This window comes from Neovison vison, chromosome 6 (genome assembly GCF_020171115.1).
Source record: "Neovison vison isolate M4711 chromosome 6, ASM_NN_V1, whole genome shotgun sequence".
Lineage (NCBI taxonomy): Eukaryota > Metazoa > Chordata > Mammalia > Carnivora > Mustelidae > Neogale > Neogale vison.
In genome coordinates this window covers 95884419-95900181 of record NC_058096.1, presented here as the reverse complement: position 1 = coordinate 95900181, position 15763 = coordinate 95884419, and the positions used below count along the sequence as shown (strand labels likewise).

Below are 15763 nucleotides of genomic sequence, written 5' to 3'. Positions count from 1 at the left end.
AGAGTCAAATCCTGGTTTTGAACCTACTACTGCTCGACTCCAAAGTCTGTAATTTTTGTTGTCCCGATCAGGACACAAGTGCACTACACCTTTTAAAACATGTATGCATAGAGGAAAAGTGAACCATGACATATACCAAACAGGGCTCTCCTCCAACGCAGGGCATAGTAGAGGATGATGCTGTGTGCACACAAAGGAGACATTTTTTAGAACTGTTATTTCTACTCCCAGTTATATAGAGAGAGAGACAGAGAGACATTCCTCGCCCTTTCGTTTTATAAAATCAGGACAAAGGAGAGAGCCACAACCAAAGTTTCATTCCTATGTATTGAAATCAAAATCTGGACTTTCTAGCCAGTGCATTGCTGATCTAGTTGTCCATTTCTCAGAGGTCCGTGTGTGTGCTCCTGGCCTTCATGCAGAGAGGGACTGTGCTGCTGTTCCATGTACTGTTCTCGAATGGCTGGTCGAGGGGGCACAGGCTAAGCCAAACCAGTAAGATGAGGAGTGGTGTAATGCGGTAGGAAGAGACCATGGCTGTGCGACCTTGAATAAATCAAAACCTCTCGAAATCTGGTGTCCTTCTCAGCGACATGTGGAGGTTAGAGGAGATAATTTCTCAGATGCCTTCCATATCTCAGATTCCGTGACTTGAAATAAATCCCCAAGGAGCTAAAGTGCCTGCACGGCCAAAATGCCATCCCCTCCAGAAGCCTTTATCAGCAAAAATGTTATCTCCTTGAGGACTGGGAACCGCCAACCGGATCCACCTCTGGTGGGTATAAGCAATGGAAACAAAACCAGCGGGGCGCATGGTCTCTTGACCAACTGGATTCCTGCGAGAGAGATGTCCTGGAGAGTTCCTCTGCAGAGGCCTCCCTGGGCCCTCAACACACACACACACAGGCAGCCAGGAGGCCAACACTCACCAGATGCATAATTAACAGCCTCTGAGTAACGAATCCATGATCTCGGCCCAGCTCTGGAGACGGTGTCATGAAATAATTAAAACATGTCAACCAACACAGCAGAGGCCTGAAAGGGCAAGGGCTGAAGGAGCATAGGGCCAAATCACTCTTCTTCTTTCTCCTTGATAAGGGATGCAGAGCTGGGAGGAACTGGTAACCTCTGAAGTCATGGAGTCTGGTGTAGGGGGCTTGTGAGGTGAGAGTTCGGGGAGAATTGGCTGTGGCCGAACTCCAACACTGGTCCCCGTCCATGGGCCAAGGGTTAACCTCACTCTCACTACATCAACTTTTTTTTTTTTTTTTGAGAGAGAAAGAGCGAGCATGGGAGGAGGGGTGGCGGCAGAGGGAGAGGGAGAGAGACTCTTTTAAGGCTCCACACCAGGTGTGGAAGGCCATCTGGGGCTCCGTCTCATGACTTGGAGGTCAGGACCTGAGCCAAAATCAAGAGTCAGACGCTTAACCAACTAGCCCCCCAGGCGCCCCTCTAAATCAACTTCTAATGAGCCAGGAAACCAAGTCCTTACTCTATTTTCCAAGCAATGGTTAAAAGATCAGGAACCTCAGTTTTCTGTATATTTGTAATATGGGAAAGCAAGGTGAGCTAAAAATGGCACAACAGTTGGTTCGCTGCCTCAGTTCATCCAGGTCTCTGCTCAAAAAGCCCCTCGTCACATACCTTGCTCGTTAACCTATCCCCTTCCCCCTACTGACCTTACTCATTACCACCTGACTTCATTCTTCATCACTCTAGGCTCATTTGTTTTCTGTGTGTCTTCCCAATGAGAGAGAAAGAGCTCCGTGAAGGTAAGGACTTCATTTGGCTCACTGCTCCGTTCCAGAGCCCAGAACAACATCTGGCCCGTAGTAGATGCTTAGTGGGTATTGACGAATGAGTGAAACTGCTTATCACTCTTACTAGTTTCTCTAGACCCTTTTGCTGACAAAGCTAGCTCCTCGGGTCTTCACTTAGAAACATCTGATGTCTCAGTCCCTTAAATCTCTCCATCCCCTCTCAAGCAAATCCACACAGGAACACAAAGGAAATCTTCCATATTTGCTCTGTCAGCTGCGAGACGGCACTGTAAATCCGTGTGCATTGGATGTGAATACATGGGAAAGGCGTTCCCGTGCTGGCATTATTTTGGCCTTGCTATACCAGCATGTGACCTACTGCCCCATGACTCTGTGCTAAATAGAGGAAGATGCAAGGTCACAGACCAACCTCGTGAGTCTAGCGAGAACTTCCGCCTCGGGGAGAAAGCTCTAAGGATGATGCCGACTTTTAAAGCAGCTCATGCCCACTGGTGATCTCATTGGATGGTTTTCATGTATCTGTGTATTCAAGGTGTTATTTACTTCTTCCTCTGACTTCTTTTCATGGATAACAACTATTTCCCCCTACTCTGTAGGAAAAGGATAGCAAAGTTATTAAAATTTTTATTCACAAGGGACACCTGGGTGGCTCAGTCAGTTAAGCAGCTGCCTTCAGCTCAGGTCATGACCCCTGGGTCCTGGGGCCAAGTGCTGCATCAGGCTCCCTGCTCAGCGGGGAGTCTGCTTGTCCCTCTGCCCCTCCCCCTTGTGCGCGCACATGTGTGCGTGCACCTGCGCTCACTCTCTCTCAAATAAATTCTAATAAAATAAAAATTTTATTCAAGGGAATCTGATTATACAAATGCTCCACACAGATGATATTGTGATCTTTTCTGAGATAGGACAACTGACAAACTAAGGTCATCCTTTTGATACAAGGAGTTGGGTAGCTAGAATAAACATCGCCTACTTTTACCAGATGATGGTATCGTTTTTGTGCACAAAGGCCCACACTTTCCTCTCTTTTTTCAACAATGCAGATATCCTGCCCTGGTTTTTATTTATTTATATATTTATTTTAAAGGCGGGAGGGGAGAAAAGGACATTTCATGGGAATTTCCTGGTACTTTCCCTTCTCCTTGTCCCAGTACGTAAGCCTTTCTGCTGCTTTCTCTTGGTCCACCCAAAGCTAATTGACATTAAAGATAAAAGCTAGGCTCCTGGGCCAGCCTCCTGGATCCAATGGACAAGTTCACTAAAAAGCAGCATGTGGGGCAATGAGAATGAAAAGTACATAGCAACGATCGGACTGGGCAAGCGCGGAATGGAACCGGACGTGAGCGATCAGCCATTCCACGCCTGTCGCTTCGCAGACGAATTCCACGGTTGAAACACCAAGCTGCAGCCTTCACCTACAGTTTCGCAAGCCCTCTGTGACCGACGATCTTTCTGCTATAACTACGTTTAGCACTAGGTGTTGCTCTACTGCTATTTCTAGACCCGATTTCTTTGCTACAGAAGCCCAGCCTCCTAATTAGAGTTGCCTTCTGCAAATGCTGTTTTGAAGATGGTCGCCTGCTAGTATTTGCTCTGTTTCACGGAAGCAGTTTCATTTAAACGGCTCAGGTGGGGCCTACGGAACGGAATCCACCGAAACAGCTGCTTTGGAAAGAAGGGATCAATTCGTGCCAGGGAAAGGCGACTCCAAAGTCAACTTTTTAAAATTGTCCTAATTCAAATATTTACTTAAACTCTGTTTTTATATTATGCGCAATGCAAGGGGAATGACATTGTTGCTGTGTGTTTCCTGGAACTGACCGTCTGCTACAAGGCCACAGATAAAGTTTGTTTATAGGAAAAAAAAAAAAAAGTTTAGCACTATTCTATTTGGGGTTTAATACTCCCACACACACACCATGGGGGAGAAAGGACACTTTCTAGAACCTTTCTTTCCTGTGGCAGCAGAGCACAGAAATGCTTTAACCCCCTCTAGTGACAGACGCATCATTACTAAGATTAGTTCGTTGTTCCTTTGAGGGGTACAGGTTCGTTTGACACCACAGGCAGAAACAGGTCCTGCTTGAAGAACTTCACTGTTTAGGTAGAGGGCAAATTTTCAATCTGCCTTTAAGTTTTAAAGGGAATGAAATTCAGCTATTAAATATGGATCTTTAACATCATTATGCAGTGCTTTCAACTTGGGTAAATTTTTTTTTAAGATTTTATTTATTTATTTGAGAGAGAGAGAGAGAGACAGAGAGAGTGCATGGGAGCAGGGGAAAGGGCAGAGAAGGAGGAAGAGAGAGTCTGCAGCAGACTCCCCACTGAGCGAAGAGCCCTCCTCGGGGTGGGTCAAGATTGTGACCTGAGCTGAAACCACAATTCAGATGCTTAAGGGACTGAGCTAACCAGGTGGTGCTCAACTTGGATAAATTCGACATAAACTCAGCATAAATGTTCAAGTTCTACAAGTCAAATGTCATAATCATCCAATACTGAGTTTAAAATCGTCACGCATGTAACAAAACAATGTCTAGCGCATTGTTGCTAAACATGTTATTATTTTCAGTTTTGGTTATTTACCAGTAACTATTTGTAAGACCAGTAATCAGGCAATGATGCTAATAACAGTCCTACATTTTTAGCAGGAAGGAAAATGGAAGAAGGAAGGCAGGGTGGAAGCATCCTAATGTTCATTACCAAGCTTAGCATAGAGGGAGAGTATATGAAAGTTAGCTACTAGGAGCCAGAAAACTGAAGTTTCTCTTCAGTCTAGTCCTAAAGAGAGGGTTCCTTCCAATTTTTATAGGTCAGGCCTCAGGCTGAAAAAACTAAGTACTTGGCTGAAGCTTGACTTTCTTACAAAATGTTCTTTTCAGCTTTTTCCCCAGCACAAGCCAGCCTTTCTTTTCTGAAGATTCTATTTCCTTTATATCCTTTGAGGATAAAACTATGCTTTGTGGTTTTTATACCATATTCACTTAGGATATTTAAAAACAGAGTGAATTCCACTTTTTCTCCCAATTCTCTCTTCACAGAGGTTCCCCTTTCGTTGCTCCCAATAGCCTCGATGATGATGTAAAGTAGTATCCCCTAGGATCTTTGCACTTCATTTGTTATGCTCCATATTAAAGACGGACAACTTTTCAAAAGGGATAGGTCAAACTCCTGATTCGTGCTCTTATAAATGTAGGATCCAAGGCATTTATGTGTTAAGAAAATTGTCTATTTCCTATGAAAGGGAAAGAGAGAAGAATTTTTGAGAGCATCTATTTTGGAAGTCGTGTTTTTAGTGAGTGGCAGGAAGGAGAGGCACCATGGCATAGACACTGAGGAAATTTCTGCCATCTTTAGTCAGACCCACTTCTGTATGGACCATTTTTGGTAAGTCTACCCGCGTGTGTAGGGGGAAGAAACGTAAGAGCTATGAAAATAGACTTGTCATTTATATATCCAGACATGCATACATGAAACACAAAATGCTTACCCTTTGTTTTTTCTCCATGCAAAACAGATCAAAGTTTTGTTTTTATTTTAAATGCCATTGTATGAGCCCTTCTAATGTCATCTCCTAATCTTTTCCATCCCCTTTTATTCTCCAAGCAGGTTACATTTACATAATTCTAAAAAGGTGAATATGTCTCCCGCACTTGCTTAAAAGTTGTTTCCAGCCTAGCTTAACAATCCTTATTTTTTACATTTGTTCCAAGACTGAGACTAAAATCTCTCTACCAAAAGCAAAATAAAAGCCAAATTCCTATGCTTTTGCCTCATCTCATGTTTTGTTATTCTATGTTCCCTAATCATACATTCTGTAAACATTGAAATGGGCACATGTTCTGAGGTCAGGAAGCAAGGCTATGTAGTTAACACAGTTGCGATCTCCAGAAGATGTCCATTTTAGGCCATATACAATTTGTATTTTATCTCCTCTCTTGATAGTGAAAAAAGAAAGAAAGAAAACAACAACAACAACCGTGGGGTACATTATAAAACCCAACTATACACATTTTGGGGCCAATGATAAAGCGTAAGTTTTTAATGGTCCCAGCAGGGTCGACATTGGCCTAAACTGAAGCCTGGAGATGTGCTCGCTGAGGTCCACATGAGACAAAGGAGTGATGAGGGCAGACCATATTATTGCAAGGTGCCCCTAGAAAGCATATGAAAGTCTAGCACTACTGAAGTCTAGAAATGTTGGCTTACAACCAGCTAAGCCCACACACACTGTGGAGAATTCATTTTACGTGTTTATCATAACGGCAATAAAAAATTTCCCCAAATCAACTTAGTTTTTCTTATTAATGCAGGGTTAAAGACAGTAATGATAAGAGAGACATTTCAAAGAGTGCCTGCACTTTTGTTGAATAAAAGAAGTATTTACGACATAGATTTAGTTATGTTTTGAAAAGTCTAATAATTTCATTTAGACAAACCGTGTGCTCTATTTCCTTAGAGGAGAGATTTGCAACTTTTTTGGGTGCACTTTTAAGCGAGCGAAAGTCTTCCTTTTGAATAGCCACATCAGGGGGGCACCTGGGTGGCTCAGTGGGTTAAAGTCTCTGACTTTGGCTCAGGTCGTAATCTCGGGGTCCTGGGATGGAGCCCCGCATTGGGCTCTCTGCTCAGTGGTGAGCCAGCTTCCTCCTCTCTCCCTCTCTGCCTGCCTCTCTGCCAACTTGTGATCTCTGTCTGTCAAATAAATAAATAAAATCCTTAAAAAAAAAAAAAAAGACTCTTGAATAGCCTCATCAGGGAAATCTGGGGATGAGCAATCCAGAGGTTCTCCTTACTTAATCCAAGTGTGGCCTTTGTAAACAGAGGGCCTATTTCCATAGAACCTTTGACCGGCATTTTTTGAGTTACCTTTGACCCGCATTTTCTCATGATGAATGATAAAGGAATGTGCTCTTTGATGTACATTAGTTATCCCTTCAGATTTTTTTCTAAAATATTTCAAAACACTCTGATTCCCCAGGCTATCCCATTTTCCTTTGACCTGACTCCCTCCAGCAGAATTCAGTGGGAGAGCGTCTCCTGTCTCCTTCTGGGTGTCTGCCATTCTTGCCACAAGATCTCCCACACTCTTTTCCTCCAGCTGCCTCTAGGCGGCCCTGGGCCCTGGGCCTTCATCCAACAACTGACGTGATGCTGCCTCCGCTATATGTCCTTGGCAGCTGGTCTTAGTATGGTCTAGCCCATTATCTCTGGTCTAGGCCTCTGGCCTTGACTCTCCTTCCTTGTGAGTTTTCTTTCCCAGGGGACTCCTCCGCCTCACACAAATCCAGCTGGCCCTGGAACTGCCCTAGGCTTCTCTGAATTTGCAACAGTTTAGGCTAGCCTGGGGGTCCTCTGTTACATAAAGATTGGGGCTATCACTATCAGTCATCAACTGCATTGTGTTTAGCACTGTTTGACTCTATAGAAAGATAGGAAGGAAGGAGGGTGGGAAGAAAGGAAGAAGAAAAGAAGGAAGGAAGGAAAGTAGGAAGGAAGACTAAGTTAATTTTAAAAAGATGAAAGGACTAGAAATGGAAATCCTAAAAGGTACATGTTTCTTTCCCTTCTGTAGGAAGTTTATTGTCTACTTAGTTATGATTATTCATATCTGAACACACTGCAGATTTCATAAGATGACAAAATCAGAGAGGATATCTAGATGCCAACTTTTTTTTTTTTTTTAAAGATTGTATTCATTTATTTGAGAGAGACAGAGAGTACCTATGTGCGCCAGAGTGCAGGAGCAGGGGGAAGGGCAGGCAGAGGCTGAAGCAGACTCCCTGCTGAGCAGGGATCATGACCTGACCAGAAGGTAGATGCTTAACTGACTGAGCCACCCTGGCACGCTAGATGCCAACTTAAAGGCTTCTGCCAAACAGTCAACCAATGCCACTCAAGCTAGCCAGGAAGCTCCTCTTATAGGAGATGTCATTGCAAAGAACATCTTCTCTGCCTAGGTCCAAGTCCAGGTTCATGGTTTTAGCACAGGAGGGTAGAAAACATCCTCTATCCATGAATCTCAAATTCAGTTGTGACCTGGACTTCAGACACAACATAGCATTAACACTTTTCGGAAGTCCTTGTGCAACATTTTTGCACAAATACTCTCAATGGGGAGGAAGTTACAAGTTAGGGAAATTGTGTAAAGGTATCTGTTCTTTAGCTGATCTAAGTATTGGATCCAAACAAGTGTGTGAACTTTAAGAAGACTGGCAGTGGTAGTATTGGTCCAATAGCAATGGTGGTGAATTTGGAATGTTTCCCAAATTCTCTGCAATGAGGAACACCTCTCTGTCCCCTCTCCGACACTCAGTGCAACCGGGTCAGGAGGACACAAATATATGAGTAATGAAGGCTGTCAACTAATCAGAGAATGGAGGAATATTCTTTACCTTCTTCCAGGTGTGGCATTTTCATTAACACTGCCCAATATCATAATAGTTTTAGGCCAGGGAAGTGCTTGTAGATCATCCAAGCTTGCGGAAGGATCAAATACTCGGTGTTTTGGACCCACTCTCTCTCCAGTCATCTCCCATCCCAGACACTTTTTTTTTCACCCATCAGAGGAAACTTCCATCCCTGCTTTTCCTCATTCTCCTTCCCTAACATTTCCACCTATCAGCTGGTGAAGGTCAGCTTCTCTATCTGCACGCAAGCCTTATCTACCTCTCAAGGTAGCCTTAGGTTGTCCCTCCCTGACTTGCACAGTACCTGCTTCCTGTCTTCACTGTAACATTGATCTGTATCGTAGCACTGTAACTTTTCACGTTCTAATCCGGATGCCCCAGTTAGGATGTAAGCTACCTGCAGGCCAGGGATTCTATTTTCCTCTTGTAGCCTCCAAACCATGCTCAGCGTTTAGCATAGGTTAGGTGTTCAATAAGTTATGGCTGAATAATTAGTTCATATTCTCTAGAGCCAGTTTTTTTTTTTTTTCTGAACGCTGGACATCAGTTTTCATTTTCCAGTTTCCTGTGACCTTCATCTTCTTTCTGACTCATTACCGAGCACAGACTCTGCGATTGCAACTACAATGTGTTTATTATTCCTGGAATGTCAAACATCTTAGTTTAGAAACTGGAACTTAGAGCGGCTAAGAGTTCTCTTCTTATCTGATTCTTCACTTATCTTAGCTTTAACCCTTGTGGCTGTTCTATATTTTTTAGCTTAAAAGTTATTCCCTTTCATAAAGACAAGGCTTAAATAGAAATTAAATTCTTGTGCTTTCTCTTTTCCCTGTTTGGCCCAGCAATGCTTTCATCTCTTCTTCCTCCTATTTCTTGCTCCAACTATTGCTTTAGAAAATAGTCTTTTAAATTTGAACTTAGTCTTTTTCATGAGGGCCCTTATTCAGGATTTGAGACTTTCTTTTTTTTTTTTTTTTTTTTTAAAGATTTTATTTATTTATTTGACAGAGAGAAATCACAGGTAGATGGAGAGGCAGGCAGAGAGAGAGAGAGGGAAGCAGGCTCCCTGCTGAGCAGAGAGCCCGACGCGGGACTTGATCCCAGGACCCTGAGATCATGACCCGAGCCGAAGGCAGCGGCCCAACCCACTGAGCCACCCAGACGCCCATAAGATTATTATTCTTTTGAGTTTTGTGTACCTTTTTCTATCTTTTCTATCTCTTCTTTGGAGGGCCAAGAAACTCCAAGAACATTTCCTGAAGGGTATCTGGCTATGCAATCATGTCAGAATTTCTCTAAATGTTTTTTGAAATCTGATTTTCTAATGTTTAGCGTTTGTGTGTGAGTATATTCAGGGTTTCCATTTTTGGCTGTTGTAAATGCTAAGAAAAAAAATAGACACTTTCTGGTCTCAAATTGACAACCCAACTTTACAACTTAGGGGAACTAGAAAAAGAAGAACAAACTAAATGCAAAGCTAGCAGAAAGAAGGAAATGCTAAACTTTAGAGCAGAGATAAGTGAAATAGAGATGACAAAAACAATGGAGAAAATCAATGAAATCAAAGTTGGTTCTTTGAAAAGATCAACAAAGTTGACAACTTTTAGCTAGACGGAATAAGGAAAAAAAGAAGGGAAACCCAAGTTACTAAAATCAGAGATCAAAGTGGGGACAATATTATTGATTCTACAGAAACAGAATTTTAAGAGAATACTAAACAATGTACATCAAAAAATCAGATAACCTGAACAAATAACTAGAAACACAAAACCTACCAAAAGCAAAATATGCTGCATTATATCACATATGATTATATAATAATAATATATACATGATGGAATACTAGTCAGTCTTAAAAAGGAAGGAAATTCTGTAATATGCCACAGTATGCATGAAACTTGAGGACATTACCCTATGTGAAATAAGCCAGACACAAAAAGTCAGTGCTCTACTAACTTTGGGCTTTATTCTTTTTCTAATTAATTTCGGTATAAGGCTAGAAGGTTTGAGATTTTCCTTGTTTCTTGAGGTAGGGCAGTATCACTGTAAACCTCCCTCTTAGAACTGCTCTTGTTGTGTGGGGTGTCTGGGTGGCTCAGAGGGTTAAGCCTCTGCCTTCAGCTTGGTTCATGATCTCAGGGTCCTGGGATGGAGCCCCACCTCCGGCTCTCTGCTCAGCGGGGAGCCTGCTTCCTCCTCTCTCCCTCTCTGCCTGCCTCTCTGCCTACTTGTGATCTCTCTCTGTCAAATAAATAAATAAAATCTTTAATAATAATAATAATAAAAGAACTGCTCTTGTTTTGTACCAAAGATTTGGGAATGTTCTGTTTCCATTTTCATTTATCTCCAGGTATTTTAGAAATGTTCTCTTTAATTTCTTCATTGACCCACTGACTGTTCAGTAGCATGTTGTTTAGTCTCTATGTGTTTGTTTTTCCTTTTCCTTTTTTTTTGTTTTTTTTTTCTTTTATTTGATTTCTAATTTTCACACTGCTGTGGTCAGAATGCTTGATATGACTTCAATCTTATTGAGACTCTTTTGTAGCCTAACATGTGATCTATTCTGGAGAACACTCCAGGTGCACTTGAAAAGAATGTATATTATGTTGTTTTGGGATGGGATGTTCTGTATTCATTTGTTAAGTTCATCTGCTTCTAATGTATTGCTCAAAGCCACCGTTTCTTTATTACTTTTCCACCTGGATGATCTATCCATTGATGTAAGTGGGGTCTTAAAGTCCCCTACTATTATTGTATTACTGTCGGTTTCTCCTTTCACGTTAATATTTGCTTTACATATTTAGGTCCTCCTAATGTTGGGTGCATAGGTATTTATAATTGTTATATATTCTTATTGGATTGATCCCTTTATCATTATGTAATGCCCTTCTTGGTCTCTTCCTAGTTTGTTTTAAAATCTATTTTGTCTGATATAACTGTTGGTACCCCAGCTGTTTTGTTAGTTTTCTTCTATTGCATGAAATCTTTTTCCATCCTTTCACCTTCAGGTCTGTATGTGTCTTTAGGTCTGAAGTGAGTGTCTCGTAGACAGCATATAGATGGGTCTTGCTTTTTTTTTAACCACTTAGTCTATATCTTTGATATAGAGCATATGATAGGAGCATTTAGTCCATTTACATTTGAAATAATTATTGCTAAGTATGTACTTAGCAAATGGTACTTGTTACCATTTTATTCATTGTTTCTGGTTATTTTTGTAGTTTCCCTATTCTCTTCTTGCTCTCTACTTCTGTGATTTGATGACTTTCTTTAATAATATTCTCTGATTCTTTTTTTTTTTTAATATTTTATTTATTTATTTTAGAGAGAGAGAGAGAGAGAGAGAGCGCACACAGCAGGGGGAGCGGCAGGCAGAGGGAGAGGGAGAAGCAGGTTCCCCGAGGAACAGGGAGCCTGATGTGGGGCTCGATCCCAGGACCTTGGGGATCTGACCTGAACCAAAGGTAGATGCTTAACCAACTGAGCTACCCAGGCTACTTTTTGTTTATCTATTATAGGTTTTTAGTTTGTGGTTACCATGAGGTTCATAGACAATATTCTATAGATAGCAGTCTATTTTAAATCACTTAAGTTCAAACACATTCTAAGAGCACTAGATTTTTACTTCCCCAACCACAATTTATGAATTTGATGTCATATTTTACATTTTTTATTTTGTGTATTCCTTAATTTTTTGCCTTTATTTGACAAATTGATGATTCGTTTTCATCCACTTTAACTGTGTGTAAATTTTTGAAAGTGGTGACAGATACACAGGTAACCAATGTGTAGACCTTGCTGATGAATCTTCATCCTTGTTATGTTTTCTGGGCAACTGTACGAAGGCGGTATGGAATGTTCCTTATTCCTTTGGCCCAAACAGCTTTGTTGTGCCTGGTGTCAATGCACACATCTGGAATTCCCACCTCCTCCAGAGCAAATTTCTGGATCTCTATGAGTGCCCAAGGGGCACACTTCTTGAAACTCACGCTATGGATATGCTTGTGAATGCGGATGGTGTATTCTCTGCTCACTACGATGTCACTGGTAATAGAGTGACTCTTCTTCTTCCTGCTACCCTTCTTTGCAGGAGCCATTCTGCCAGGCCCCTGCTTGGTAAGAAGAGTGAGAGGTATTATGGGAGTGGAAAGCAATGTTGGCTCTTTAAAGATTTTATTTCTTTAACTAATTTTATAGATATAGTTGTTTTTACCACTTTTGTCTTTTAAATGCCATAGAAGCTTTACAAGTGATTGAACCACTACTTTTACTAAATGTTTGCTTTTACCAATGAAATTTTGTCTTTCATAATTTCCTTCTAATTATGCTCCCCCCCTCCTCCCACTTAAGCCAGTAAGGATGGCTTAGTTGTGATAAATTCCTCTAACTTCTGTTTGCCTGGGAAACCCTTTCCCTCTCCTTCAATTCTGAATAATAACCTTGCCAGGCAAAGTATTCTTGGCTGTAAGGTTTTTTCCTTTCCAGACTTTTGACTATACCGTGCCCCTCCTTTCTAGCCTGCAGACTTTCTGCTGGAAAATCAGCTGATAGCCTTATGGGTGTTCCCTTGTACATAACTAGTTGCTTCATTTTCTTTATTTCTTTGAACAGATTTTAACTTATTCATTGTTGTCTTCAATAGTTATATGCAAAATTTGGGTGGTCCATATGTAATTAGTGTAAAATTAAAAATTTATGTTGCTTACTATCCATATGCTGTAATTGGTATACAGCTAGCTTAATTATATAAAAACAAAGCTCAAAGGAAAAAAAAACGAAGTTAATATATTTCTCATTTTTTAACTATTGAACTGAAATTGCATTTGAACATTTACTGCAAATATCAATCTCTATTAAGTGTTAGCCTGACTTCTTAAAGTTCTGGCTTTGTAAACAAAGTGATGAGAAAAGATTCCTAGGTTTGTATATACTATATATTAATCAACCTATTTGCATAAGATTGAAGCTTACAGAAATTTTCTTACAGTGGTTAATTGAAAGAAGAAGATTAACATAAGAATACACTCTATAACTAATTTTTTTATTACTTAGAAATCAGAATTTCTGAGAACAAACATTAAACTGTACTACCCAAAGGAAATTGTCTTGCAATTTTCAGAAGAGTAGGAATAAAAGATTAGATTATTTATTAATGACATTTATACATTACAATTAACATATATTAATTATATATTAATATATACCAATAATAGAATTTATATTTAATGAAATTTATATTAATATATTAATTAATGTATAATGCACATACAATGAATAATTCTTATATTTATTAATGAGAAAAATCTTATCAATTAATTAATATGTTTGATTATGAGAGCGAGCACATGAGTGGGGCCAAGGGGTGGGACTGCGGGACAAGGAGAGAGAATCCTAAGCAGGTTCCATCGCCAAGGGCAGAGGGGGGACACAGGGCTGTATCTCAGGACCCTGAGATCATGACCTGAGCTGAAATCAAGAGTCAGATGCTTAATCAACTGAGCCACCCAGGTGCCCCAAGGAGAAAATTGTTTCAATAAGACATTTTGATAGATGTAGGCATCCCTCAAGTTTTTCTTGAAGTAAAAATAATTAAAATAATGTGAGGAAAACAATCAGGCCACAAACATCAGCAAATAATTGTGGAAGAGGCATAAATTAAGTTGTGGAAGAATTTGAGAAACAAGTGTTAGAAAAAATTACACTGAGAGGTTTGCTATACAGTTGGAGGAAAGAATGAATGTTTCTATAATGTCTGGGTTCCTGTTGGATTCCACTTGAATTAAATGCTATAAGTAATTTTTGAGTTTCATTTAAGCAGTGGTGGTCCATCAACAGAGGTCATACTGCCCACTTCACTGGAATATTCTGGAAACTGGGGGTGTGTGGTTTTTATCAACAGTGACTGGGAGTCACTTGCTGACATGTAATGGGTAGAAGTTGGGAGTTCTAGAAGTTTGCTATGTGTTTACAAGTTTACAATGAAGCGCTGTCCCTTGTCCCACACAACTTCCAAAGGTCTCATTGGACATTCATGTAAGCGAAAAGCCTGCTAATAGCCTAGAACCTAAACTTTTTTACATATAAATATAAAATATTGCTTGCATACTTTTCATAGACACTGCATTTTTGGAGTAACCAGTGTACAAATGGAGAAAAAACTGTACTTTGTTTGGAACTTTGCTAAAAGGTGTTTCCCAATAATTCTCGTTCATTCATCAGTTACAGGCTGATTGCCTGTAACTGACTTGGCAGCAAAATCTGACCTGAGCTGATTTGAGGCTATTTGGAAAATTATGTCACTCACAACAACACCTTAACCGTCAACACCTGTATCCGTCAACAGGTGTAACTGTCACATTCAAATGTCAACATAAAGCAATTATGTTGACCTTCCCTATTCAAGATGTCCAGCTTTGAGGAGACCAGTAGCACTGTAATCACTTGCAAACTTACTAGAAATGCTCAGTCCTAGACCTGTGAAATCTGAATCCATATTTTAACAAGAACCACAGGTCGCTTATATACACATCAAAATTTGAGGAGCAATTATGTAGACCATAATTAGATGGAAATCTGTCTTAAATAAAAATCTATTTACTGTAGGGGCGCCTGGGTGGCTCAGTGGATTAAAGTCTCTGCCTTCAGCTCAGGTCATGATTCCAGGGTCCTGGGATCGAGTCCCGCATCGGGCTCTCTGCTCAGCGGGGGAGCCTGCCCTCCCCCCTCTGTCTCTGCCTACCTCTCTGCCTACTTGTGATCTCTCTCTGTCAAATAAATAAATAAAATCTTTAAAAAAAATGTATTCACTGCAGGTAATACCAACATCTGATCCTTCTATTTATGTCTTCTGATGTTGTTTGAGAATTTTACATATTGAGAGATAGTCTATTTCACTATAACTTACTTTCTCTTACTTCTCCTTTAGTGCCAATACATTATATGTGATTTTTGAAATGATGAATTAATTCCATTTCAAGATAATAAAGAGGTTGTTGCCACAATACAAAGGGTGTGTTGTTCTGATAGGGGCTGAGAGCTGCTGAATAAAGGAAAGATGTACCAACAGAGAAAATATATATTTCCAACATATATGAATTCCATAATAAAAACAATGTTTATTGGAAAAACTGTGTCAATGTCACCACTGACGGGAGAACTGCTTTGTCTGGAATAAAATTTGTATTCTGAGATAGAGATACAGAAATAGCTTCAAAAATATGTTTATTCACTGCATCATTCAGAGTTAAGAAGCTCTTGCAGCAAAGGAAGTGAAGCTAGAAGTGTACAAATCATTATAAGATGTCGCTGATAGAGATAACAGTATAAAAGCCAGGGCTTTAAGCTATTGTAAACTATTCACTGTTCTAAGTAGATGATGAATGATGTTGAAAACATTCTGTATCTTGGACAAGGTCTTCAATTTCATCATGGCTGAGTACTTTGCAGAACTGTCCAACATAAAGGAACTACATGTTCTTATTTTTAAAAAACATTAGTGTTCACATTCTGTCTTTTCTAGGATAACAAGTGCCTAACAATTCTGTTATGGGACAGCAGAACTTTAAAACACCCTAT

The 15763-nt window shown here is 40.3% G+C and overlaps 1 protein-coding gene across 1 annotated transcript; it reads right to left on the bottom strand.

Moving 5' to 3' along the window:
- Positions 1-11874: 11874 nt before the first annotated feature.
- On the bottom strand, positions 11875-12285 carry LOC122910102 (60S ribosomal protein L31-like). Its single transcript, XM_044254818.1, is given in 1 exon segment — positions 11875-12285. A coding segment is annotated over 1 exon segment (411 nt).
- Between the last annotated feature and the right edge of the window lie 3478 nt (positions 12286-15763).